The sequence below is a fragment of the Vulpes vulpes genome, chromosome 4 (genome assembly GCF_048418805.1).
Source record: "Vulpes vulpes isolate BD-2025 chromosome 4, VulVul3, whole genome shotgun sequence".
Taxonomy (NCBI): domain Eukaryota; kingdom Metazoa; phylum Chordata; class Mammalia; order Carnivora; family Canidae; genus Vulpes; species Vulpes vulpes.
The window spans coordinates 130,094,488-130,121,119 of record NC_132783.1 but is presented as its reverse complement, the minus strand read 5'-3'; the positions used below and the strand labels follow the sequence as shown (position 1 = coordinate 130,121,119).

Sequence of the window (26,632 nt, the reverse complement as noted above, 5' to 3'; positions counted from 1 at the left end):
CTCTCTCTCTGTCTCTCATGAATAAATAAATAAAATCTTTAAAAAAAAATGTGAACCTGATCAAGCCTCTCTACCTCAATGAGTATAGAGTAATTACTAGTTCATGGGGAAATAAAAGGAAAGAGGAATGAGTTAAATGACACTAAATGGATACGCTATCAAACATACAGAATATGGTACAGACAAATTACCAAATCAAGAAGAGAAAAAAAAATTAAAGGAAACTACTATAGAATAAAAGAAAAGGAATCTAAGAGACAGTAACCTGAAAAAAAGGATTAGCAGCAGGCTTGTAATCTACTTTTTCCCTCTTCTATTCACTTCCACAAAGACTCAATCTCATCAAATCCCCTTGTAAGCATGCTAATGACAGACCTGTTATCAAACAAATTAACAGTATGTACTAGATGTACAGAACCTAGCTAGGCTGGTTATTATAAACATAGGATACATGGATTTATGGAATATGGCTTGCTGGAAATGTCACACAAGTTATATAATTAAAGAGATCTAAAAAGGAGATGTTCAGTAACTGATTCAGTTCTCTTTTGTGTTAAACAGAGGCCAGGTCACATTCTTTCACAGCAAGAAAAACTTTGGGAGCAATATATGCAATTGCAGTTTTCACCTGTGTCTTTTAGGTATATCCTTGAAATTATTGGTATAAAGTTTGAGTCAGACTTGATAATATAGTCCTTCCTATAATCTCATAACCAAACATGGGTGAACCTCATTTGGACCTTGATTCCAAAAAACCTACTATAAAAAAGACATTTTCAAAATAATCGGGGAATTGTTATTAGGACCAGGTATTAGATATTAATAAGGAATTAGTTAACTTTGGTATAATAATATGGTAGTTTTAAAATATGTCCACAAATTCTTTAAAACTCATCCCTTCAAAGGTAGAGCCTAACTTCCCTCACCTAGAGTATAGATCATACTGAGTAACTGGTTATATTGATTTCTGAGATTAAGTCTTAAAAGCATTGTAGCTTCCACCTTGCAGTCTTTTAGATCACTTGCTCAGGAAGCCTCCTGCCAACAATGAGCACCAACCTCTTAGCCATGTGCATGAGCAGTCTTGTAATCAGATCTCTGGTCCCTGTCAAGTGTTCAGATTCCTGTAGCAAGAGTTCACATTTTGGCATGCAACTGCACGAGAAATGTGGCTTTTTGCTTTCATGAATAAAGACCTTATAATTTTGGTAGCAACAAGTGTTCCACCATCCCAACCAATTAGAAAACATCAATGTACTACAACTAAATTTGTAATTAAATTATATGCTCAATAAAATCTAAATGAAGGAGGTAGAGAATACAGCAATAAAGGGAATCACTTATGAATTATACATATTTCTCTAAGAATGGATCTCCACATTTTTGGTACCTCTCCCAAATTCAATAAATTCATGGGTTATCAATAAAACTATCAGATAAATTTGAGGAATACTGAATTAGAGGGAATCTGTGGGTCACCTCTGTATATAGCCCAGGGATTGACAACAGCCTTAAAGATAAGCCGCAAGTCACATGGGGCACTGGACAATTACAGTGCCAATGAGTATACACACAAAAGCTCTGGTCTGTTCATCCTAGGAGGCATGTCTTCAGCTGTGTTGCTAAAGTCTTAACACAGTCTTATGGCTAGCTGAGTTAATTAAAGCTAGATTAAGTGAGATTACTGCTAGGATTTGTACATAAGATCAAACTGCAATGCAAATCTCATTTCCAACTTTATTGTAGAAAACTGTTTACTTAACCAATTTTTAAAATGAAGTTTCCGGGACACCTGGGTGGCTGAGCGGTTGAGTGTCTGCCTTTGGCCCAGGGCCTGATCCTGCAGTCCCAGGATCGAGTCCCGCATGGGGCTTCCTGCGTGGAGCCTGCTTCTCTCTCTGCCTATGTTTTTGCCTCTCTCTGTGTGTCTCTCATGAATAAATAATTAAATTTTTAAATAAATAAATAAATAATAAAATAAAATGAAGTTTCCTGTAATAAACAGACTCAATAGATCTTGAAACTATTTTTTTTTTTTTTAGATCTTGAAACTATTAAAACCAATCTTTCAATAAGAGAGGAAAACTCTTTGCCCTTCTTACTAGACATACTTTAAAAACAATTTTGGGATGACAAGATACAGAATGGGTATAGTTTCATGTTATATCTTTATGGTAGCTGTATGCAAATTTTACAAACCTTTCTTTTAAAAAGCCTAATTTTTAAAAACAATTTGGTAATTTCTCAAAGTCTCTCTAAAGGTTCCTACTAAGAAAAGTTGTAGATTCTTGTTTTAAATATAACCAAGGACTGGGCCACCTGGGTGGCTCAGTTGGTTAAGCATTCAACTCTTGATCTCAGCTTAGGTCTTGATCTCAGGGTCATGAGTTTAAGCTCTGTACTGGGCTCACAAGGGGCATAGAGCTTATTTAAAAACAAAAACAAACAAACAAAAAAACAAAAACAAAAGAAAACATTTAAATATAACCAAGGGCCAAATTAAAGGTATTTAGGACTAATAATACTTATTTCCACATTTCAGAGACACAGACAACAGGCCTACAAAGAACTTGCAGCTGGATAAGGAACATGAGCAGATGTCCCATTTGGCTACAGATCAGATAAGGATCCAATTACAACTCAGGTGAAGTCAGTGCAGAAGGGGATGACAGCTCCAGACTCAACTGAATCACACATCTTAGAAGATAGCAAGGGGGAGACTCCAACTGGTAGAGATTACTGAAAGGAAACACACAGCCAAGAACTAACTCTAACATCCCAGAGTATGACCCCACATCAGCCCCCATAGAACACAGATAATACCTCAGGATGAAGTGGGGGGAAATCCCTGAATTGACTTTACATCTTCAATAATGGTGGGAAAAAGAAAAAAAAGTAACTAAAATTACCTGGAATTAATTATGTTATGCTTTATAGTGCCAGACAGAATGGGACTAACAAAGAGACTCAGTACAGTGTCCTCTTTCAGCAGACCAGAAGAACTAGACTGATTAGGTTGCTTATTATAAACAAACCTGAAATCTATGGATTTATAGGGTAGGATTTTTTAGGAAAATGTCAGTATTTATAAATATTAATAAGTATTAATATATTTAAATAGTTTAACATAGCACATGAGTGACTAAGACATTTCCACACCTTCTGCATGACTTTTCTCGCCCATCTCAACTGCAATATGTACCACTGTGCCACAGGAAAAGAACACCGGGCTGCCCGGAAAAGCAAGAGGATACGTTGAAGGATTCCAGACACCTTTTGGCGGTTTTCTTTCTCAGCTTTTAAAACAAGATCATCGCCATCTTCCTGAAGAAAACAAAACAACTGATTTTAGTAGCTAGTAATATGAAAATTTTGAGGGTTGAGGTGAAAACAAATAAAGTGTTTCTCAAACTAAAATTTTCTTGGAGATTTATAAAAGAAATTTTGAGGGATGGCGTCAGAGATTTCAACTATAGCTATTTCTAGTGTCAAGGAAATACTTCTCTCATCTCAAACAATGTAAAGGGCTAAACTGACCCTAAACCCAAGTCTTCCCCTATAACAGTTAAAGCCCACCACTCCTGCCTGACTGCATTGGTAGAATGTTACATAGAAGGCTCCTTTCAAGAACGTCATTTCCCTTCCTCTGCCTGGAAAAATCTTTATATTTCAATGTCACCCTCTGTGAAGCCCTCCTGTTCTGTGTGACTATGACACTTTGCTTAGACTTCCATGAGAGTTTTTACTAATTTGTTCTGTACTGATTTATGTTTCCCATTATATTGAGATCTACTCAAGAGCAAAGACCTTGTCATCTATCTTTGTATTATCACAGTGCATGGAATAATGTCCAACATGAAATAGGATCCAATAAATATTTGTTGAATAAATACTATCAAGTCAATAAGCCAAAAATTAATTTCTCAGAGAATGAGATAATGTATTATAAATATTTGCTTCCCCATCATCCTACTATTACCACTTCTTCATTGCCTTCAATTTTTAATTGAGTATCTGCCCCTCCCTGACATTGCCTAGATGATTTAATGAGAGCTGATCCTACATCCCCAGCTTCCAGGGAATGGACTGCCAAACAGAACCTTCCATTCTCCTGGGCCAAGAGTGAATCTCCATACCCTTACTTGGAATCCTGGTGAAAAATACTTCTGTTTTTCTTTCTCCCCTTCCTTCTCCCTCTAGATATGGACAAGGTATCCTTAGACCACCCTGCTCCCACAAAGACAGCCAGCCTTAAGCTGAAGCTAACACGTTAAAAAATAAACTAGAGAGGAAGAGCTCAAACCTATGCTAACATAACTGAGCCAGAAAGCTATCCTGCTACTAGGCTTCTTAATTATGCCAACCAATTTGGATCAAGTTTTCTATTATTTCCAACCCAAAGGATTCTAATTTTAATAAAAAATAGTAAAATGAATCACTACTAAGGATCGTAACCACTCAAACTAGTATCAGCACAGTATATTCCAAAAAATGCCTTAAATGCTGGTTCTTATTTCTAAACCAATACACTGAAGACTCAAATGTGACAGAAAAAATGAATCACTGAGAAATACAATGGACTATTTATTCCTCCCATGTATAACATATTACATTTGAAATATCAATAAAATATTTTTAACCCATTGAAACATAATCTTAAATATAATAAGAATATAAAAAAAACTCACACACAAAAAAAGAAAAAACCAAATACAGATAGAAGTTACTAATACTAAAACATTAAGTAGTAAAAAAAACAATACCAGAATCACTTCAAAATATTAATCAAGGGGCGCCTGGGTGGCTCGGTGGTTGAGCATCTGCCTTTGACTCAGCGTGATCCCAGAATCCTGGGATCAAGTCCACATCAGGCTCTCTGCACGGAGCCTGTTTCTCCTTTCTCTGCCTGTGTCTCTGCCTCTCTCTCTCTCTGTCTCTCGTGAATAAATAAAATCTTTAAAATAAATAAATTAATAAAAATAAAATTACTGAAGTAAAAAATATTAATCAAATATTAAAATAATTTAAGTGTAAATAATTTGCATTAATGCTTTAACTCTTAAAGCAGCTAACATAATGTTATGAGAGCAGAGAAGTTCCTGAGAGGAACACTGTACTGCTCTTTATGGCAGAACTATCAACTGAATAGTGAAGGAGAAAAAAATGATGTATCAAATTAAAAAAAAAAAAGTATTTCAAAAGAGGCAAAGACAGGGCACCTGGGTGGCTTAGTGGTTGAGCGTCTGGCTTAGGTCATGACCCCAGGTCCAGGGATCAAGTCCCGCATCAGGCTCCCCAGAGGGAGCTTGCTTCTCCCTCTGCCTATGTCCCTGCCTCTCTCTTTGTCTCTCTCATGAATAAATAAATAAAATCTTAAAAAAAAAAAAAAAAAGAAAAGAGGCAAAGACAATGAGGTGAATAAAAGACTGAAATAATGTATGGCTTCTAAATTCTGATATTCATTTTTGCTACCCTAAACAAATGTCTATTTTTTAAAAATCTGGACATAGAGTACTCTCTCTTGATTTTATTAGTGCCATAATTTTAACATTGATTGAGTGCTTACATGTGTCCTCGGCCCTGAGGTAAAATCTATTACAGGCTATCTCATTTAATCCTCACAATAATGCTATTACAGGTACTATCATCATCTACATTTCTCAGATAAGGAAACTTAAACAGGTCAGTGCATTGCCTAAGATGATACAACTATTAAACAGCAAAGCTGGGATTTGGAAGTTTGTCTTTAGGGCTTTCATTCTTAACTTGATTATTATCATTAAGTTGATTATCTTAAAATTCGTACAAAATCAAGTTTAAATTAATTAAAATATTAAACATTAAGCTTACTTCACTAAGAATAGCTGGCTGAGGACAATATAATGGAGGAGCTGGTAGGTACAAGCCGACTGGCACCAAGCCCCACAGTCTCTTACTGAAGTCCTTGGCAGAGGTGACCAGGAGCTGAAATGTCTCTGATAGAACATCTGCATCGGCCATAACTGCTGCTTTCAATACTTCTTGCACTGAACCAAATAGCAGATTTACATCTTCTTCTTCAATGGGATCTACCAAACACAAAATCAGGTAAATTAAAGTTTATATTATGCTGATCCTTTTCTGTAGTGTAAAATCTTCTATTTGAAAAAGCCAATCATCAAAAACAAACATATTGGATGACATGCAAAACAGGCCAATTTCTAGGGAAAATTTAATAACTATTCTGCTACTTTTCTTTTTTTTAGAGAGAGAAAATGCATGGGAATATGGAGGGGTGGGTGCAGAAGACGGGGCAGGAGGAAAGGGAGAGAGAATATCTTAAGCAGGCTCCATACCCAGAGCAGAACCCAATGCAGGGCTCGAGCTCACAACCTTGAGATCATGACCTGAGCCAAAATCTAGAGTCAGATGCTTAACCGACTGAGCCACTCAGGCAACCCTCTTCTGCTACTTTAAGATTATAGGCAATTAGAGCATAAGACCTTTTCCAAAATTACATAAGATAGTGTAATGTCAACTATATAACAAAAATATACTTGGAGGGATCCCTGGGTGGCGCAGCAGTTTGGTGCCTGCCTTTGGCTCAGGGCACGATCCTGGAGACCCGGGATCGAGTCCCACATCAGGCTCCCCGTGCATGGAGCCTGCTTCTCCCTCTGCCTGTGTCTCTGCCTTTTTCTGTGTGTGACATCATAAATAAATAAAAAATTTAAAAAAAAAAAAAATATATATATATACTTGGAATAAGGCCTGCGTCAAAAAATAATACATGAAAAAACAAAACAAAAAAAATAATACATGAAAAAATAATAGGAAAAAATGTCAAGAAAGACACGTAAATAATATACCACCTTATGTGAATGAAGGCAGTGGGAAAGTAATTTTTTTCTTTTTATTAGTCCACCATAGTATTTTTTTTTTTTAAAGATTTTATTTATTTACTCATGAGAAACCTACAGAGAGAAGCAGAAACATAGGCAGAGGGAGAAGCAGGCTCCCTACAGGGAGCCTGATGCAGGACTCAATCCCAGGACCCCAGGATCACAACCTGAGCCAAAGGCAGAGATGCTCAACCACTAAGCACCCAGGTACCCAGTACTTTTTTTTTTTTTAAGAGAATGCATGCATACGAGCATGCACATGAGTGAGGGGGAGGCAAAGGGAGAAGGGAGAGACTCTTAGGCATGCTCCATGCCCAGCTCGGAGCCCAATGCCGGGCTGGATCTCACAACCCTGAGATGAAATCTAGTCATACACTTAGCCAACTGAGCCATCCAGGTGCCCCCACCATAGTATTTTTTAAATAAAGGTTAGTAAAAATGACATGTCATACAGCTAAAGAAAAACCAAACAAAATAGTCCTACTATCTGGATTCAACTATATAAATATCAGTATATATGTGGACATGTCCCAGAGGTAAAATGCAAGGAGATGCAGGTGATAGAACTGGAGATTTAGGGGGTTTTATATTAAAGCATCCTTTAACATACAGAATATAATATGAAAACACTCATGTATCAACTTTTCATCCTTGTCTGATATTAACATTGTTGGTATATTGTTAATTTTTTTTAATGTTACCGATACAGCAGAAATTTCTTATTGTACCATTCATATTCTACTAACTCTCACCAGAGATAGCTATTAGCCACAATCTGGTATTGGAATTCCTATTACACAAATGTTATGGCCTCCTATTCTGTACTCTATAAAACCTGACCTCTTTCATATTTTCTTCTTTTATATATTCCAACTCTTTTTATCTATTTTGTATCTATTTTTATCTTTCTGTGTGTGTGTGTGTGTGTATATATATATACATATTTACCTAGAATATATATAAATATAAAGTATATATAAATATATATATGTATTTACCTATAGTTCAAATTCATTTTCTACTTCACTAACCATCTGCTGAGTTTGTTTTTAAATCAGTTTATAAGGTATAATTTACATATACTAAAATTCATCCTTCTTAAGTATATAGTGCAATGAGTTTTGGCAAATCTATACAGCCCTGTAAGAACGCCATCACCTCAAAAAAGTTGTCTTATACCTTTCTATTGGCAACCACTGATCTGTTTCCTGTCCTTATAGTGTTTTTTTTTTTTTTTAAGATTTATATATTTATTTGAGAGAGGGGGAAGCAGAGGGAGAGTGTGAAGGGGAGAGAAGCAGATGGAAAGAATCCTTCATGCAGATTCCCCGTGTGGAACTGACATGGGGCTCAATTCTACAACCCATGAGTCTGATAATCAACTGAGCCACCTAGGTGCCCCCCTTATGGTGTTACTTTTTAATAACATGGCACATAAATGGAATCAAACAATATGTAATCTTTCCGACTTCTTTCATTCTGCACAATGGTTCTGCAATTCATCTATTTTGTTGCATGTTATCAGTAGTTTACCTCTCTTCATTATTATTCAATTGTACAGATAACTGAAATTGGTTTATCCATCCACCAGTTGATGAGCATTAGAGTTGTTTCAAGTTTTTGACTATTATGAAAAAAGCTGCCATGAAATTTGTATACAGGTCTTTGGGTGGTTCTATGTTTTTATTATATTTAGGTAAATACCTTAGGCATGGAATCCACTGAGTTTTTATTTCCTCTTTGTTTCTGACTCCTGGAAATTTCCCCCACTTTCTCTATTTATTACCCTTAAAATGTGTATTTTTATGTTTATGTTTTATATTTTATCTAGAAACACATTTTATTTATATATTTACTGTGGGAAAGTTTTGCAGATTATTTAAAACAACATATTGTCAAAACTGTAAGTTCAGACTAGGACTTTGTCTTTTTTTTCAAAACCAACTTTCATGTAGTTACATATCTTTCATCTATTTAAAAAAATATTGACAGGGGTGCCTGGGTTGCTCAGTCAGTTGCGCATCTACCTTCACGATCCTAAGGTCCTGAGATCGAGCCCCACATTAGGCTCCCTGTTCAGTGGGGAGCCTGCTTCTCCCTCTCCCTCTGCTGTTCTCTTGCTCTCTCTCTGTGTCAAATAAATAAAATGTTTAAAAATAAATAAAAACTGGGGATCCCTGGGTGGCGCAGCGGTTTGGCGCCTGCCTTTGGCCCAGGGCGCGATCCTGGAGACCGGGATCGAATCCCACGTCGGGCTCCCGGTGCATGGAGCCTGCTTCTCCCTCTGCCTGTGTCTCTGCCTCTCTCTCTCTCTCTCTCTGTGACTATCACAAATAAAAAAAAAAATTTAAAAATAAATAAAAACTTAAAAAGTAAGTTTAAAAAATATTGATAGAAAAGTATCAAAGAAAAGTTTTTAGTCAGATTTCCAAGTATTAGGAGTTCTTTCTGGAAAGAGAAATAAGTTCTAAGAGTTTGAAGTCTCACTGCTTAATGGAGGCATGCACTAATAAAACTACAGGGTCCCACAGGTGTCATTAAACATACAACTTTAGGGCGCCCGGGTGGCTCAGCAGTTGAGCATCTGCCTTTGGCCCAGGGCGTGATCCTGGAGACCCAGGATCGAGTCTCACATCGGGCTCCCTGCATGGAGCCTGCTTCTCCTTCTGCCTGTGTCTCTGCCTCTCTCTCTGTGTGTCTCTCATGAATGAATAATTAAAAAAAAAAAATTCAACTTTAAATACCTGACTTCATTACTCTTCATCTAAATTTCTCCATCTATATCACAAACAAATTTTAAGGGCTCCTGGGTAAATCTATGTAATATATGTGATATTACATTATTTTTAATTTTGTAACACCACTCTGAACTTTTTTTTTTTAAGATTTTATTTATTTATTCATAGAGACAGCGACAGAGACAGAGAGAGAGGCAGAGACACAGGCAGAAGGAGAAGCAGGCTCCATGCAGGGAGCCTGACATGGGACTCAATCTGATTATGCCCTGGACTGAAAGCGGCACTAAACCGCCGAGCCACCCAGGCTGCCCCACTCTGAACTTTTCAAACTAAAAACAAAACCGACTCTGTAATTTATGTACTTGGCAAGAGAACTAAATACTTTTAAGTACCCTCCTGTGTACGAGATTCTATGACTATGACTACAAAAGAAAATAATCCAAATGTAGCAAAATACAACTAGTAAAAAGATATGTACAGAAAATCAGAGTATTATTCAGTTACTGTAATTTTTTTTAAAGATTTTTATTTATTTATTCATAGAGACACAGAGAGAGAGAGGCAGAGACACAGGCAGAGGGAGAAGCAGGCCCCATGCAGAGAGTCCGACGTGGGACTCGATCCAGGGTCTCCAGGATCACGCCCTGGGCTGCAGGCGGTGCGAAACCACTGCGCCACCGGGGCTGCCCAGTTACTGTAATTTTTTAAGCTGGAATAAGTTTTGGATGCTCCCGTGATTAAGAATAAATAGCAAACTTTAATCTTTGATAAGCTTACTTCAAAGTTTAATATAACTGTGGGTATTAACAAGTTTTTAATAATATCATAAAGTCTATATAATTAAGCTGTTACACTGTCAGACTATATGTGGGTAACATACCTGTAAATTGTTTGTATTTTGAGCCCATTTCATTTTTTGCTTCCAATGAGGCTGCCCGACCTAAAAAACACTGCAGCTTTTCCTGGAAAATCTGTGCTGGAGTCATATTTATTGGTAAATTCAGACTAATTTTCTTGGTCCTGAAATCACATCAAGTTAAGTGAAATGATTCCAAATTTTGAAAAAAAATGAAATATTAATACACTAAGAACTAAACATGAAATTTTAGGAAACAGTGAAATTCACTTTTTATTTATCCTCTTTTTAAAAAAGAAATAACTGGAGAGAAAAAAAGAAATAACTGAAGAAGCATTGCATTAAGGAGATTTTTAAGGCTCTCCACAATTATGATACTAATATATCTTCCCATCATTATTTCCCATTACTACCCTACAGTCTACTCTATCCAAACTGAACCAATCTTCTCTTTTGCCATAACCTTTGCTCATGTTTGGAATGTTCTCTCACTATAGCTACTCCATTTGTAGAGATCCTGTCTTCTCTCCAATGCCCATCTCAAATGATATCTCCCACATAAAGTATTTCCTGTCCTATGCCTGCTTCATACTATTGCTCTCTCCACTGGAGAACCAGTACTTTTCTTGCCATACTACCTAAATTGTGATAATGTTTTGTCCTAATTTCTCTATTAAACTATAAAATCTTAAACATGGAGACTATGTGTCATTTAAGTTTATATCCACAAAGATACCTGGCATAGAGCTTAGTACAGAGAGGTTACTTAATAAATAAATATATGTTGAATTTGAACTGAAAAATATCAAAGATACAGCAATACCATAATATTCAAAAGAGGTAAAATACAGATAACTAGCTTGATTAGCATGAAATCCAAAACCTACTTAACACAAACTCCCACTGACTAAAAGCCCTTTGAGGCCATTATTAACAAATGTGCTAAATACAAAACTTTTCTTTTAAATAAAAATTTTAACACAGGAAAGTTGCTGACCTGTCCAAGACAGTAGCCACTAACTGCATTTAGCTATTTAAATTTAAATTAGATTGAAAATTCAGTTCCTCGGTCTTACTAGGCACATTTCAAGTGCTCAATAGCTACAGGTGACTACTAGCTATCATATTGACAGCACATATAAACAGAACATTTTCAACACTGAAAACTGTTATTGGACAATGCTGGAACAAGGATTCCACAAAATGTGGAAATGCCAGCAATGAGAGAAAGAAAAAATAGATGACACTATGTTGCTATTTCTTAACCTAAGTTTGTCTCAAAATACATACCTTATGAAATGGCTATGATGTTTGCAGAATAGTTGGAAGGCCACACCGATGGAAACAGATGTCTTCCAGTCCCCAAGTTTGTGTGCCAACCAAACGGCCTCTGGAACGAGGCCACCAATAAGTAATAGTTCAAAGGCATATTCAACTGTCCACACATCAGAAAGATTCTGATCTCTTACGACACTGGCCACCATAGAGTGCTGCAGAGGAATGAGTCGAAGGGACTGTTCTAGGCATAAAACAAAATGGAGAGTACAATTACATTTATTAGAACTCACGCCTCTTCATATAGTCACATCTCTGTCTCTCTTCTTTTTTAAGATTTTATTTTTAAGTAATCTTTACACCGAATGTGGGGCTAAAATTTATAACCTCGAGATTAAGAGTCACATGCTCCACTGACTGTGCCAGCCAGGTGCTCCAACCTCTTTAACTAGGATTTTAGGTATTTCTACACAAAATAACAAGGAAGATACACACACAATGGTTTAAAATATGGGTGCCTGGGTGGCTCAACTGGTTAAACATCTGACTTCAGCTCAGGTCATGATCTAGGGGCCTGGGATCAAGCCCCGCGGCGGGCTCTACCATCAGCAGGGAGTCTGTTTCTCCCCTATCCTCTCTTTCTCCCTTTCCCTCTGCCCCCTCCCCTTACTCATGCTCTCTTCCTCTCTCTCTCCCAAATAAATAAATGAAATCTTAAAAAAAAAAAAGATTTTATTTATTCATGAGAAACACAGAGAAAGAGGTAGACACACAGGCAGAGGGAGAAGCAGTCTCCCTGCAGGGAGCCTGATGTGGGACTTGATCCCAGTTCCCCAGGATCACAACCTGAGCCAAAGGCAGATGCTCAAACCACTGAGTCACCCAGGTGCCCCAAATAAAATCTTTTTTAAAAATGGTTTAGGGAGGGGCAGCCTGGGTGGCTCAGTGGTTTAGCGCTGCTTTCAGCCCAGGGCGTGATCCTGGAGACCCGGGATCGAATCCCATGTCGGGCTCCCTGCGTGGAGCCTGCTTCTCCCTCTGACTGTGTCTGTGCTTCTCTCTCTCTCTGTTTGTTTCTCATGAATAAATAAATAAAATCTTAAAAAAAAAAAATGGTTTAGGGACGCCTAGGTGGCTCAATGGTTGAGCATCTGCCTTTGGCTCAGGGTGTGATCCCTGATTCCCAGGTTTGAGTCTCACATCAAGCTCCTTGCATGAAGCCTGCTTCTCCCTCTACCTATGTCTCTAACTCTCTCCGTGTGTCTCTCATGAATAAATAGAATCTTTTTCTAAAAAAAATTAAAATGGTCTAAAATAGGGACGCCTGGGTGGCTCAGCGGCTCTGTGGCTGCCTTTGACTCAGGGCATGATCCCAGAGTCCTGGGATTGAGCCCCACATCGGGCTCCCTGTATGGAGCTTGCTTCTCCCTCTGTCAGTGTCTGCCTTTCTCTCTCTCTGTCTCTCATGATAAATAAATAAAATCTTTTTCTAAAAAAAATGGTTTAGGGGATCCCTGGGTGGCGCAGTGGTTTGGCGCTTGCCTTTGGCCCAGGGCGTGATCCTGGAGACCCGGGATCGAGTCCCACATCGGGCTCCCGGTGCATGGAGCCTGCTTCTCCCTCTGCCTATGTCTCTGCCTCTCTCTCTCTCTCTGTGACTATCATAAATAAATTTAAAAAATTTTTTTTAAAAATGGTTTAAAAAATACTTAACATAGGGTTTCTTTTTTTTTTTTAAGATTTTATTTATTTATTCATGAAAGACAGAGAAATAGAGGCAGAGACACAGGCAGAGGGAGAAGCAGGCTCCATGCAGGGAGCCCAATGTGGACTCGATCCTGGGACTCCAGGATCACGCCCCGGGCCGCAGGCAGGTGCTAAACCGCTGAGCCATCGAGGGATTGCCCTAGTTTTTTTAAACACTGAAGAAGAATATGCCTCATTAGGGGGTCATGAAGTAAATGCCAGCATTCTTAAAAAATGAAACAGAGGGCAGCCCAGATGGCTCAGCAGTTTAGTACCGCCTTTGGCCCAGGGCCTGATCCTGGAGACCCAGGATCGAGTCTCACATCGGGCTCCCTGCATGGAGCCTGCTTCTCTCTCTGCCTGTGTCTCTGCCTCTCTGTCTCTCTGTGTGTGTTTCTCATTAATAAATACATAAATCTTAAAAAAAAAAAAATGAAACAGAACAGGTGGATACAGAAAGAGAAGAGACAGCATTGAGTACATTACATAAAACAAATATAAACACAGTTTAATGAAAACTTTATGTCAGATAGTGTAAACACATATATACACACTTAAATATACCGGGGCACACTGTACCATTTATTTCTGTGTGCTGTTCTGAAATAAATCTCTATTTCTCCTACTAGAAATTTGGTGAGGAGAGATGCATTTATATGACTTTGTATTCCTCAAAGTGTCATGGAATAAAAAACTAATTTGAGGTAAAACTCAAGCCTTTAGGTAGTCAATGTATTAATGTTTATAAGAAAGTAGAAAAGAGTAATTTTCAATAACTCTAAGTGGACAAGATTTCAGCCTTGGATTATATATACAAAGGGTCCCATCCTCCTTAACCTTCTAGATCTTTCTCTAATTAAAATAATGGAATAAGAAACTTGGAAATACAATGACAGAACTGCTAGTTTTTTTCAAAAAATACATATTGCTAACATTCCCACTCACGTCCTTAAAATAAAACTGGCAAATGGGATACATGGGTTTCTATTCCTTGAAACGATTAGTTTCTCATGTGACCAACACAGTCTGCCCACACCAAACACACTTTAGCTTTCTGACAAACACATTTGGATAGAAACAAACAAAAAAAATTGTCATTCACACGAATGTTTGATTCTGCATAGGCAGAGACCAGAGATTGACTAAATTTTTCCTACTTTTTTATTTCCTATGAGCAAGTTATCATACTATTACAAGAACTTGAATGATTTGATCTTCCGAACATTTTATTGCTTTTATACAGCAAACATCACACCAAATAAGTAACTCAATTCTCAATACATTCTGCCATTAGTTCTGATTTAAAACATTAACATGAAATCTGTATTAAGTCAGGCCTGTGGATATCCTTTTTCAAGATATTAGGAAATTAAAGAAACCTAAGGATATATACCAAGTTTCAGGTATTTAAATTTTCAATAATCAGAGTCTTAGGCTTAGAAAGAGATCACAAAACTTTCTTTCCTAGCCTCTCCTCTCGTTGAGAAGATTTACACTAGGATTAAAAAGGCACGTATTTGAGCTTTTATTTTACGTATGTTTATGAATATGTCCAAAAACAACTCCATAATTCTATCACCTTTCTTCCTACCGTGTGATAAAGATCAATCTTCCCTAGGTATATGAAGTGATCTGAAAAGATAAAGATCATGGCAAAGAGCTCAAGTCCTATAAACAATGTAGGATAGAAAAGGCAAGAAACTGAGACAAATTTTTGAAGTCAGGATTTGACCTTTGCTTTTTCAGGTTTTTCTAAAAACCACATGGAGTAACCACCTCTCCTCTTCAGTAAAATAATGTGGATTAAGAATACGATTTATTGTCAGAAACTTCACTACCAAAAATAAAAAACACAAGTGATAAATACCTAGGCTGTAACAAAAAAGAGAGCTTAAATATAAAACCATTGTAATGATAATGAATACAGCTGACCCTTGAACAACATGGGTTTGAACTGGGCAGGTCTCCTTATATACAGATTTCTTTTGATAAATACAGTACAACAATATAAATTTATTTTCTCCTCTTTCTTAACATTTTCTTTTTCTAGCTTACTTTATTCTAAGAATACAGTATATAATACATATACAATACATATTAGCTGTTTCTCTAACAGGTAAGGCATCTGGTCAAGAGTAGGTTATTGACAGTTCAGTTTTGGGGAGTCAAAAATTTTATGTGAATTTTTGACTGTGCTGGGGGTTGGCATGCCTAACCTGTGTCATTCATGGGTCAAATGTAGTATCAAATGTACACGGAAATAAGTAATATGTATGTGAGAGCCTTAGAGGAAAGCGTAAGAGTGAAAGGAGCACAGGCTGGTAGGGTGAAAAGGCAGAAACACCAGCTGAATCTGAGTTAGGACATGGTAGGCAAGAACATGGTGGACAGGCCAGCACAGCAGGCAGAGCCTGGAATAAGCTGTTTTTGTTCAGACCAGCTCCCTAAAAGAAACCATAATCAGGTCATGACCAACTCTTCTTCCCAAGGAAGCAGGGACACTTGGTGCTGCCTCTATGAAACTGCTAATCACCTTACATCTTGTATAATTCTAACGTATGTGTACATATTTACCAGTTCATGTTGCTTCCGGCGAAAGCCCCTTGTACTTAAAGTGCAGATTCCTTCCCCTGGCTTACAACATCTGGCCTCTATCCCTGACTTCATCTCACATCATCTTCTATGCTCCAGCCACATTTGCATTTCAGTTTGTCAAATGCATCAGGTTTGTTCTTGTTCTGAGGCTTTTGCACAAGCTCAGGTTAGAATGCTGTTTAAGTCCTGATATGTCCATGGTGGCTCTTTCTTGTCATTAAGAATTCACCTTACACGTCCCAACTCAGAGAGTACTTCCCTCAATTCACCATCTCCAACAGCCACCCGTCACAATGTATTACTCTATTTCAGTCCTCTGCATATCAACTATTACCATTTGATATATTTTGTTTATGTATTCACTTATTTAATTTTCTGTTTCAAGCTATTAGATGTAAACTCCATAAAATAACAGGTATTTTATCTGTTTTGTTCATAGCAATCAGAATAAGTTTATTTCATACATCAAAAAAACTACAAATATCTTCATATTATTAATCTCATATGGTGCAAGCTAATATATTTCCAGCACCTACAATGCTGCTTGGCACACAGCAGACACTTAATAAAATTAGTGGAATAAAATGAACATCATAGACATCTGTGTACATGTTTCTCTCCATAAGGGCAGGGCAATTCTCTATGCGCTAATCTGTGGTAAATTCTGACATTGATAAGATGATTAAATAGAGCAAAGTAAATGATCCAAAGAGAATTATAAAAGCAAATCGTCCAAAAAAAATAATAAATTAGCATGCTCAAAATTTATTAAATTTCCACATTTTTATATAAATGAAGGCGACAGTCCTTTTACTTTAAAAATGGAAACTTTATAAAAAATACCATTTTGTCTAAAATTTGTAATTAAGAATCCATACTCAATAAAAACAAACCCAAGCAATTACTTATTTCAGATTTTATTCATTTACAGTCACTGGGAATCTATGAGTCACACACTAAGTTAGAACAGTATTTCCATAGAATAACGATCACTGTCTAAGTTGATTTTAAATACTATGTGAAAAAACAAAGTGAGAAAATTATTTGCTTACTAACCTGTTTCAACATGAAGGGGAGGAAGAACGTTCACATGATGAGGTGGCAAAATGCAAAGTGGCTGGTTGGTGAAATAGGCGGCCATGAACCGGGCCATGGACTGGATAACCCTCACTGCCGCCTCAGGACGAACCCTTCTAGTCCTTCCAAACTCACAGGGAGGCTTCTCAGGAACTAAGGAATACAGCAAGCGACCAAAGGAGATTCTGATCAAACTATCAAAAGTGGTAAGTTCCCAATATTATACAAGAAGAAAATTGTAATTAAATTTTTTTTCTGAGACAATGACCTATATAAGCTAATTTATAATAGTATCTGTGCTTCCTGAGGACAACTGAACAAAAATAATTAGCCCGTAATTATGAGCATATACACTTAGGAACTACTGAGGACTTCAAGTTGCCAGTTTTATTTTAAAACACGGAGGGATAAATAGAAAACAATCCAGCCATGATGCACTTGTAAGCTTAGATTTCATTATTTTCCCTTCTGCCTTCCCTTTCCAATTTTTTTTCTTCGATAAAAGGAGGCAGAGCTTACTACAAAAATAATCTGAAAAGCACTGGAACGATGATTCTTTTTTTTTTTAAGGTTTTATTTATTTGAGAGAGAGAGTGAGTAAGAAAAAGAGTACAAGCAGGGAGAGGGGTAGAGGCAAAGGCAGAAGCAGACTCCCCCACTGAGCAGGGAGCCCGACATGGGGCTCAATCCCAGGACCCTGAGATCATGACCTGAGCCACAGGCAGATGCTTCACCGACTGAACAACCCAGGAGCCCCTAGAACAGTGATTTTTTTTTTTTTTAAAGATTTATTTATTTATTTATTCATGACAGTCACACAGAGAGAGAGAGAGGCAGAGACACAGGCAGAGGGAGAAGCAGGCTCCATGCACCGGGAGCCCGACGTGGGATTCGATCCCGGGTCTCCAGGATCGCGCCCCGGGCCAAAGGCAGGCGCCAAACCGCTGCGCCACCCAGGGATCCCAGAACAGTGATTTTTAATGCTGTTTTCTGTACCATTAGATCTGGGGATTAGGATACACTCCCCTAGTAAGAGTGGTTCACTTTTATAAGATTCTTTGGTGGTAGGGAGGGACAAAAGGAAAATGTGGGGCGGAGAAAGTGGGGGGGGGAATAGGAGTTACATCAGGATTTCTGCAGTGATTGATATATAAACTAGCAGGAGCAAATGTGTCACCTCCAAATATAATATAAACTGGCATTCAGAAATTTGAAAATAGGTAAGCTACTAAATATAAATACTAAGTTTTTACGAAATTTATGGCAGGACACCTGAGTGGCTCAGTTGGTTAAGCATCCAACTCTTGATTTCAGCTTAGGTCAGATGATGTCAGGATTGTGAGATCAAGCCCTGAGTCAGGCTTGTGCTTGGTGTGGAGTCTGCTTGGGATTCTCTCCCTCTCCCTCTCCTCCTCTGTTTCTCTCTCTCTCTCTCTCTCTCACACACACACACATACACACACACACTAATTAATTAGGACACCTGGGTGGCTCAGCAGTTGAGCATCTGCCTTTGGCCCAGGGCGTGATCCCTGAGTCCCCAGGATGGGGTCTGCATTGGGCTCCCTGCATGGAGCCTGCTTCTCCCTCTGCCTGTGTCTCTCTGCCTCTCTCTCTCTGTATGTCTGTCATGAATTAATAAAGAAAATCTTTTTTAAAAAATTAATTAATTAAAATAAATTTAAAAATAAGATAAAATTTATGGCCCCGAAAATAGCAAAATGTTTTTCTTTCCCAGAAGTCACTTGATACATATTCACAATATTAAATTCTATGTGCATGTGAACCACTTGTATCTTGTCACTATATACCTCAGCACCTAACACCACTCCTCTCACATAGTAGGCACTCAAGATTATTGTTAATAAGCTTTTTATAATAAAAAGAATCTTGAAAAAATCTTTTTAGCCTTCAAGCAGTACTCTTCATTTGGTCACTAAAAGTTTGGAAAAAGCATACTACTACTTCACATTAAGCTTAAAAATATATGAGAACGAATTATTTTCAGCATTAAACTTACTGTAGGATTATACCAAGGCAAGATTTCCAGTAATCTTAATCATACAAACATCATTATTGGAACCTCAAAAATAAGCACCTTTAATATGAAGCAACTTAATTCTAAAAGATGGTCACAGAGTAAAACTGTATCAACTCAGAGGTAAAAAAAAATTTTGAAATGGTAATTCTGTATGTGGTACAGTGATGATGTTAATAATGACAACCTTAGCCAGTAAAAATTAAATTATGACTTTATACAATGACTTAATAAGGTAAGTGTGCAGGAAAGAGTTAAAAGAACAGGCTTGATTATAATGTTGGCCCTTAGATGGCATCTGGGAATGTGGATTTGGGGAAGATTCCCACCACCTTAACTGATGAGAATGGCTCCCTGGACCTGTTTGTACAAATAATGTGGTTTATGTTAAACAGCCCTGGTTCTTCTGAGAGTGTAGAATTTTGGAACAGGCTAAGCAGAAGGGTCTACATGACTCGCCAGCCTCTAATTAAAAAGCCTCGGCACTGAATCTCTAAATGAGCTTCCTTGGTAAACTATATTCACACGTGTTGACACAACCTCTTGCTAAAGGAATCAAATGTGTCCTGTGGAACTCCACTAGGAAAGAAGTCTTAGAAACTTGAAATTATTAGTAATGCCCACAAAAATTTATGTACACTACAGCACTACTTAAAACAGTAAACAGGTGGCAGCAACTAAAACATGCAATAATGGGGGAAAGGTTTAATAGGTTTTCAAAAAAGACTTATTTACATTGGAAAATATTAATCAAGATATTAAATTCTAAAAGATTATAAAAACAGAATACACAGCTCTAACATACATATATAATATAAACATAGAAAGTGGTCAAATTATAAGTGACTTATTCTTCTTTATACTTTTCCATATTTTCAAAATTATCTAAAATGAACACATATTACTTCCATAATGAACACAAAGATTTTAAGAGATAAAAATCACAAAAAGTAAGAAATCCATTAACAGTGGCTAAAATAATAAAAACCTAAGTTGGCATAATGTATGTTCATATATATCTTCCACTCTGGGTATTTCTTAATTTAAATATATCTCTTAGGAAAGGGCAATGCAGATACCCCGAAGCCTCTGAAACAAATTAAAAAAAGAGACTTGGAATACCTCAGAAAGCAATGTTCATCACTTTACTAAATCACTTTAAGCAACGGTTAAAGAAAATATGAGTATGTTTAGGAAAAATAATTGGATACCTGATATTATTTCTAACAAATATGGCTGTGAGAAAACAATTCTATCAATTCAGCAGGCAATTATTGCTAAGGCCTGAGGATGCAAAGATTTTTTTTTAAGATTTTATTTATTTATTCATGAGACACACAGAGCGAGACAGAGAGAGAGGGAGAGAGAGGCAGAGACATAGGCAGAGGGAGAAGCAGGCTCCTTGCAGGGAGCCCGACATGGGACTCGATCCCGGGTCTCCAGGATCACAACCTGGGCTGAAGGCGGCGCTAAACCGCTGAGCCACCTGGGTTGTCTGGATGCAAAAATTTAAAAAACAAAAACAAAAACAAAAACAAAAAAAACCATGATAATTGTTATTGAGAAGTTGACAGGTCAAAATTCACCATAACATAATTTAGTCAGAGCAACTAACTTTTATGCATAAGCAATTTCATATCTAAACCTATGAATAAAAAGAATGAAATTACACATACTGGTTGTTGAAATACATACCTGAACAATCCTCATTTTCTTTTACAGGTAGGTGGGACCCCCTCAATATTTCTCTTACTATTTGATCACATAATCCTTGAGCATCATTTAAATTATAGCTATAGAGGTAACAGTATAAAAGAGAAAGATAATAGCGCATCTGAAGAAAACATGTTCTTCTTCCTCCTTAAACAAGAAAGAATTAAACTTACATTAAGAACACGTTAGCAACTTTTTTTTTAAGTTTATTTATTTAAGTAATCTCTACACTGAACATGAAGGTCAAATTCACAACTCCAAAATCAAGAGTCACACACTCTTCAAATAAGCCAACCAGGCACCCCAGCAAGGTAATGTTCTTGATCTGGGTGCAAGATAGACAGGAATGTTCTCAGTTTATGAGAGCTGTACACTCAGGTTATGTGGATTTTTCTGTATTTTACACTTCAATGAAAGTTTTTTTTTCTTAAAACAGGTCAATACTTTGTTCTTTTTCATTTTAAGTTCTGAACGATTTTATTATCTTTCATCAGACCCTAGGATGACTAAGATGTTATCCCAAGTGAGCTGCAAATCCTCATCAACTCAGCGCTGAGGTCCATTAACAACATTTATCTCAAGTACACATGGCATAAAACAAAAGGAAACATGCTAAAAAAGAAAACGCCAAGACACCATACATATATCAATCAGTCAAAGAGACTTCCCAAAGAAGCACTATCCAAAGAGATAGGAGCCCCTGACCACTGTGTCCAAGTATCTGAAGGGTGTTTAGAACTGACACCTTATCCATTCCTCCTGAGTAAAAGAATTCCAATTTGGGGGGGCTAACAATGCACCCAGGGGTGCCCAGCTGGTTCAGTCAGTGGAGCATGAGACTCCTGATCTCGGAGTTGTAGGTTCAAGCTCCATGTTGGGGACAGAGAAAACTTAAAAATTAAAAAAAAAAAAAATCTTTAAAAAAATAAATAATGCACCTAGATCACAATTTCTCACTTAGATGTGGCCATGTAAAAAAAATGACTGAATTATAAACCAAAAGAAAACACTGGATAGAACTTCCAGAAAAGCTGCTTGGAGGGAGGTAACTCATCTAGGAGGTGCACCCTTTCTTGTCCTTCCTGCTTTCTTCCTTTCTGCTGTCAAGAATATGGATGTGATGGCTGGAGTCCGAGTACTCATTTTAGCTCATGTAATGGCCTTAAGATCGGAAGCAATGCACTAAGGTGACTGAGTAGAAAAACTAAAGGAGCATGGGTCTTTAACTAGACCATAGGAACACCAAATCAGCCCCAGAGTGTGAATTTCTGGTCTCCTTTTCTAAGACAGAGAAATAAATTTTCTTATTAAAAGAAGTTATTACTTTCAGTCTCTATTATTAGAAGCCATTTTTAGTGGATACAGTTAGAAAAGAAATTAAATGTAAAGGTCCAGAATGAATTCATTTCTCCATCAGAACTTCTCATCTTCTTGAATGTCACACCTCTTCATCCAGTTGGACAATCCCCTACTGAGAATGTCATTAGACTTCTTTCTCCAATCTACTCAGTCACCAAGTCCAACTGATCAAACCTATTGTCTGTCAAGTGTAACCTCTGCTCTCCAGTACTCTTGACATTGCTTTGATTCAGGACCTTCTCAACAGACTAATTTTCCTGCTTCCATGTGAGACTTACATATCTACACCACATTTCTACAAATGACCCTCCACATTGCACCAAAGGAAATTTTCCAAATGGCCTATATTCATTTAAAAAGTTCTCTTTCCTACATAAAGTTTCTAACTGATCCCAATCTCTTTGGGATAAAATCTTAATCCCTTGACAATACAAACAGTATGTTCCTTATCATCTATTCTCTATATATCTCTCACCTTAGCTCTCACCACCCTACCCCCAATATTGCATACATATATAATTTAGTCCTATTAAACAACTTGCAATTTACCAAATTGTCATGGTTTCTCACATCTTTTTGCTTTTATAATGCTATCTTCTTTGTTAAATCATTACTTCTATTTTAACTGGCTGATTTATATTCAATTTTAAATGTCAATTCCTGAGGTACCTGGGTGGCTCAGTTGGCTAAGCATCTGTCTATGGCTCAGGTCATGATCCAGGAGTCCCAGGATGGAGCCCCAGAGTCAGGCTCTCTGCTGAACAGGGAGTTTACCTCTCTCTCTCCCTCTGCCTCTGCCTCTCCCCCACCTCCTACTTTCTCTCACTCTCTCTCATTGTCTCAAATAAGTAAAATCCTTAAAAAAAATTTTTAATGTCAACTGCTCCAAGTTTTCCCCAAACTAATGCTGACACTCCAGCCTTAGGTTGCGGGAAGTGCTCTTCTGTGCTTCCCCAGCACCTACCAAACAACATAACAAGAAAAGTGCTAGTTGTTTATGTAATCTCTCCATATTATGGGCAACTTAAGGGTAAAGTTATTTATTTCAGTTAACCCTAGTACCTACTACAGTACTAGGGACATACAGGGCCCTTGATAAATACTGGTTAAATAGGAGAATGAATGAAATATACAAAGAAGTCATAAAATTAACTTAATAATTGGCCAAACCTGACCATGTGGTAGTTACGGTCATGGCTAGTTCCAAGGTTGCTAGCTGAGAACTTCTGTCATCCTAGCCATACCCTCAATACCATAAAAGCTATCACCAGTTTCTAGAATCTACAATCCTATAGTCTCATCAAAAATTCCATGAAGAAAAAAAAAAATTCCATGAAGCCCATACTTAACCCAACAATCAGTCTAACTCACAGGAAATTCTTCAAGTTGAATTACTTAAGGGCAGAGAGCCTTAGCTCCATGCTTCTCTAAGTCTGTAAAAAGTAAATGGCCAAAAAAACATTATTTTATTTAGGATCTAAATCTCATTTTTCCCCATCAATAATTAATCACAACTCACTAACCAAAAGAAAGGACAGAGGGAGCCTCATCTAGGTAATGGAAAAAATTCTTGGTGCTACAAATTCCAAGACTAAAAACAATTCTAAGTAACTATTTCTGACAGTCAGGTTGCCTACCATTATGTATTCCATTCAAGCATTAATTGTGAGTACTCAGAAAATTTGGAATTATTTTTAAGCTCTACAGCATTCCAAAATACGTTCCAACCAATATTATGGTGACTATTATTTTTTAACACTCTCCTACCTTTCTCTTGGGTTTCTTGTAGCGCTTTCTTCCACAATTGAACAGATTTTTCATATGATCCTAACAGGAAATATTCTTCACCTACAAAGTTTTTAACCAACAACCAGTCATGGTTAATGACATTACTTTATAAAAATTTACTTCATTTTAAAATTTAGTGGATGCAGCTCAGTTAGAAACTATTTTGAAAAACAAGGAATCACAAGCAATTAATAAAATCAAAGCCCAGTTAACAACATTGCTTATTCACAGAGTTAGAAAATGTTTATAAGCTACTGACCATTGATAGATTTAAGTTCCAAGCCTTGGTTCACATGAACTCCAGCAGTCTGTAAGTTAGCCTGTATATGACATAACAGAGCCTTGACAGTAGATGCTTCTTGTGCCATCTTTTCCATTAACTGCCTGTCATCTTCAGGAAGTCTTTGACTTAATTGTGTTTGATACCATAAAGTTTTTTTGTACAATACTCTCCAGAGGACAATCAATCTGCAGACAAAATTAAGTGATCATCAAAAACAAATTTCAGACTAGGAATAAAAATGAGTACAGTCTCCTACTTAGCCTTATTATTTTTGCCTATACTCTTTACTGATTAATAATGTATATACAAACTGATCAGATTTAAACAGCACAAAGTCCACTGATCCAAAAATACATAATATATTTTTTAAATCCTTTTTTAAAGATTTTATTTATTTATTCATGAGAGACACAGAGAGAGAGGCAGAGACACAGGTAGAGGGAGAAGCAGGCTCCATGCAGGGAGCCCAATGTGGGACTCGATCCTGCAACTCCAGAATCATGACCTAAGCTGAAGGTAGATACTCAACTGCTGAGCCACCCAGGTATCCCAACATTTTTTAGATCTTCGTGGTTATTCTTCTATAGTGCTTACCTAAACCAACATTATTCAATACTTGGAGATATATCATGGCTGCCCAAGACTAATAAAATACATGTGTTGAATAAAACTCGGCATAAATTCTAAAATATTTTAAAATAACATAAAAATTTATTAATGCCGACTGGTAATAGATACAGGGTTTCTTTTTTTAAGATTTATTTATTTATTTATTTATTCATTCATTCATTCATTCATTCATTTATTCATGAGAGACAGAGAGAAAGAGAAGGAGATAGAGGCAGAGGCAGGAAGAAGCAGGCTCCCCCTGGAGCTGTGTGCCTGACATGGGACTCAATCCCAAGATCACAGGATCACAACCTGAGCCAAAGGCAGACGCTCAACATACTGAGCCACCCAGGCACCCCCTAATACAGGGTTTCTTTCGAGGATCATAAAAACATTCTAGAAGGGCACCGGGTGGCTCTGTCAGTTGGGCATCCAATTCTTGGTTTCTGCTCAGGTCGTGCTCTCCAGGTTGTGGGATCAAGCCTTATGTTGGGCTCAGCGAGGAGTCTGCTTGGGATTCTTTCCCCTTTCTTCTCCCTCCCGCTCTGTTCCTCCTCACTCTCCCTCAGATAAATGAATAAAATCTTAAAAAAAAAAATTCTGCAATTAGTGCTAATGGTTCTAAAACCTTGTGACTATACTAAAAAGCATTGAATTTTACACTTTAAAATGGTGACTTTTTCAGTATGGGAATTTTATCTCAATTTTTCAAAAAGGAAAACATCTTAATGTTGATAGTACCCTAACAGAAAGTAATTATACCTGTGTCCTGGTTGTTGAGCAAGATTTACTACTTGAGGACAAATCTTGAAAGATGAGTTCCAGGACCAGTTTTCCTGAGAACCACTATCTTGAAACATTTGAAAAATGGGTACCACCAGTTTGTCTTGATTTGCTGTTCTACTTCCATCAGTTGAGGCTAAAATAACTTCAGGTTGAAGACCATATATAGCATTTAAATTATCGGCTACCATTTTAAGTAAATGAAAACTAGCCAAAAGCTTCTCTGAGAATAACTGACCCTGTTGTTGCTGAGTCAGCAAAAGCTTTATAGTATTTGAGGTCAGCTTCACCAAATGTCCCACATCTTGTTTGTATCTCATATCCCAATACTGGACTGATAAACACTGATGAAAAAGTTGAAAGATACAAAGGATCCATGCATTTTGTCCTGTGCTCTTGTTTAAAAAAATATCTAGTTTGGGGAAAGGACATTTTATAAATTGAAGAATGTAGAAAAAATGAGTGATACAAACTACTGTGTAATTCAACATTACATTTTTTTCCATCACATTTTTTGAAATTCCTATAGTCCATGCTGCAAGGAGATTTTTCTGGACAGAATGCAGTTCTGTAATGGTTTTATCTGTTTCCTTGACATTATCTTTTGCGTGTATTGTATCAAACATAGATGCAAATTCCAGTCTTCCCTCCTTGACACTACTGAACAATGGATCATTTTTTTTATTCCAAAGTGAGAATAAGTTGTTTGGAAAGTGACTGCCTTCATTAGTTTCTTCTGCTTCAAAATCCTAAAATGTGAGTGAAAAAAAATTATACTTAATATCATGTAACACCTTACAAATAAAATCACTGATGTTCTCAAATTTCTTTCCCTTTAACAAAACAAAATATGTTTCTTGGAATAAAGTCAATATGTAACTGTTCAAAGTA

General features: G+C 37.1%; 1 protein-coding gene across 41 annotated transcripts in view; it reads right to left on the bottom strand.

Annotated features, from left to right (window-relative positions):
• The window catches only part of CPLANE1 (ciliogenesis and planar polarity effector complex subunit 1), a 138,651-nt gene that overhangs the window by 90,034 nt on the left and 21,985 nt on the right, over window positions 1–26,632 (bottom strand). For all 41 annotated transcript variants that reach the window (XR_012001297.1, XR_012001285.1, XR_012001286.1 and 38 more), the window contains 9 exons: window positions 25,721–26,490; window positions 24,326–24,534; window positions 24,046–24,126; window positions 20,902–21,066; window positions 17,148–17,321; window positions 11,766–11,994; window positions 10,500–10,639; window positions 5,851–6,068; window positions 3,160–3,324 (listed from right to left, as the gene is read on the bottom strand). Coding sequence is in view for 21 of the 41 variants with exons in the window: in XM_072757077.1 (XP_072613178.1) it covers window positions 3,160–3,324; window positions 5,851–6,068; window positions 10,500–10,639; window positions 11,766–11,994; window positions 17,148–17,321; window positions 20,902–21,066; window positions 24,046–24,126; window positions 24,326–24,534; window positions 25,721–26,490 (2,151 nt within the window). In the remaining 20 variants the exon portion in view is untranslated. The remainder of the gene's footprint in view (window positions 1–3,159; window positions 3,325–5,850; window positions 6,069–10,499; window positions 10,640–11,765; window positions 11,995–17,147; window positions 17,322–20,901; window positions 21,067–24,045; window positions 24,127–24,325; window positions 24,535–25,720; window positions 26,491–26,632) is intronic.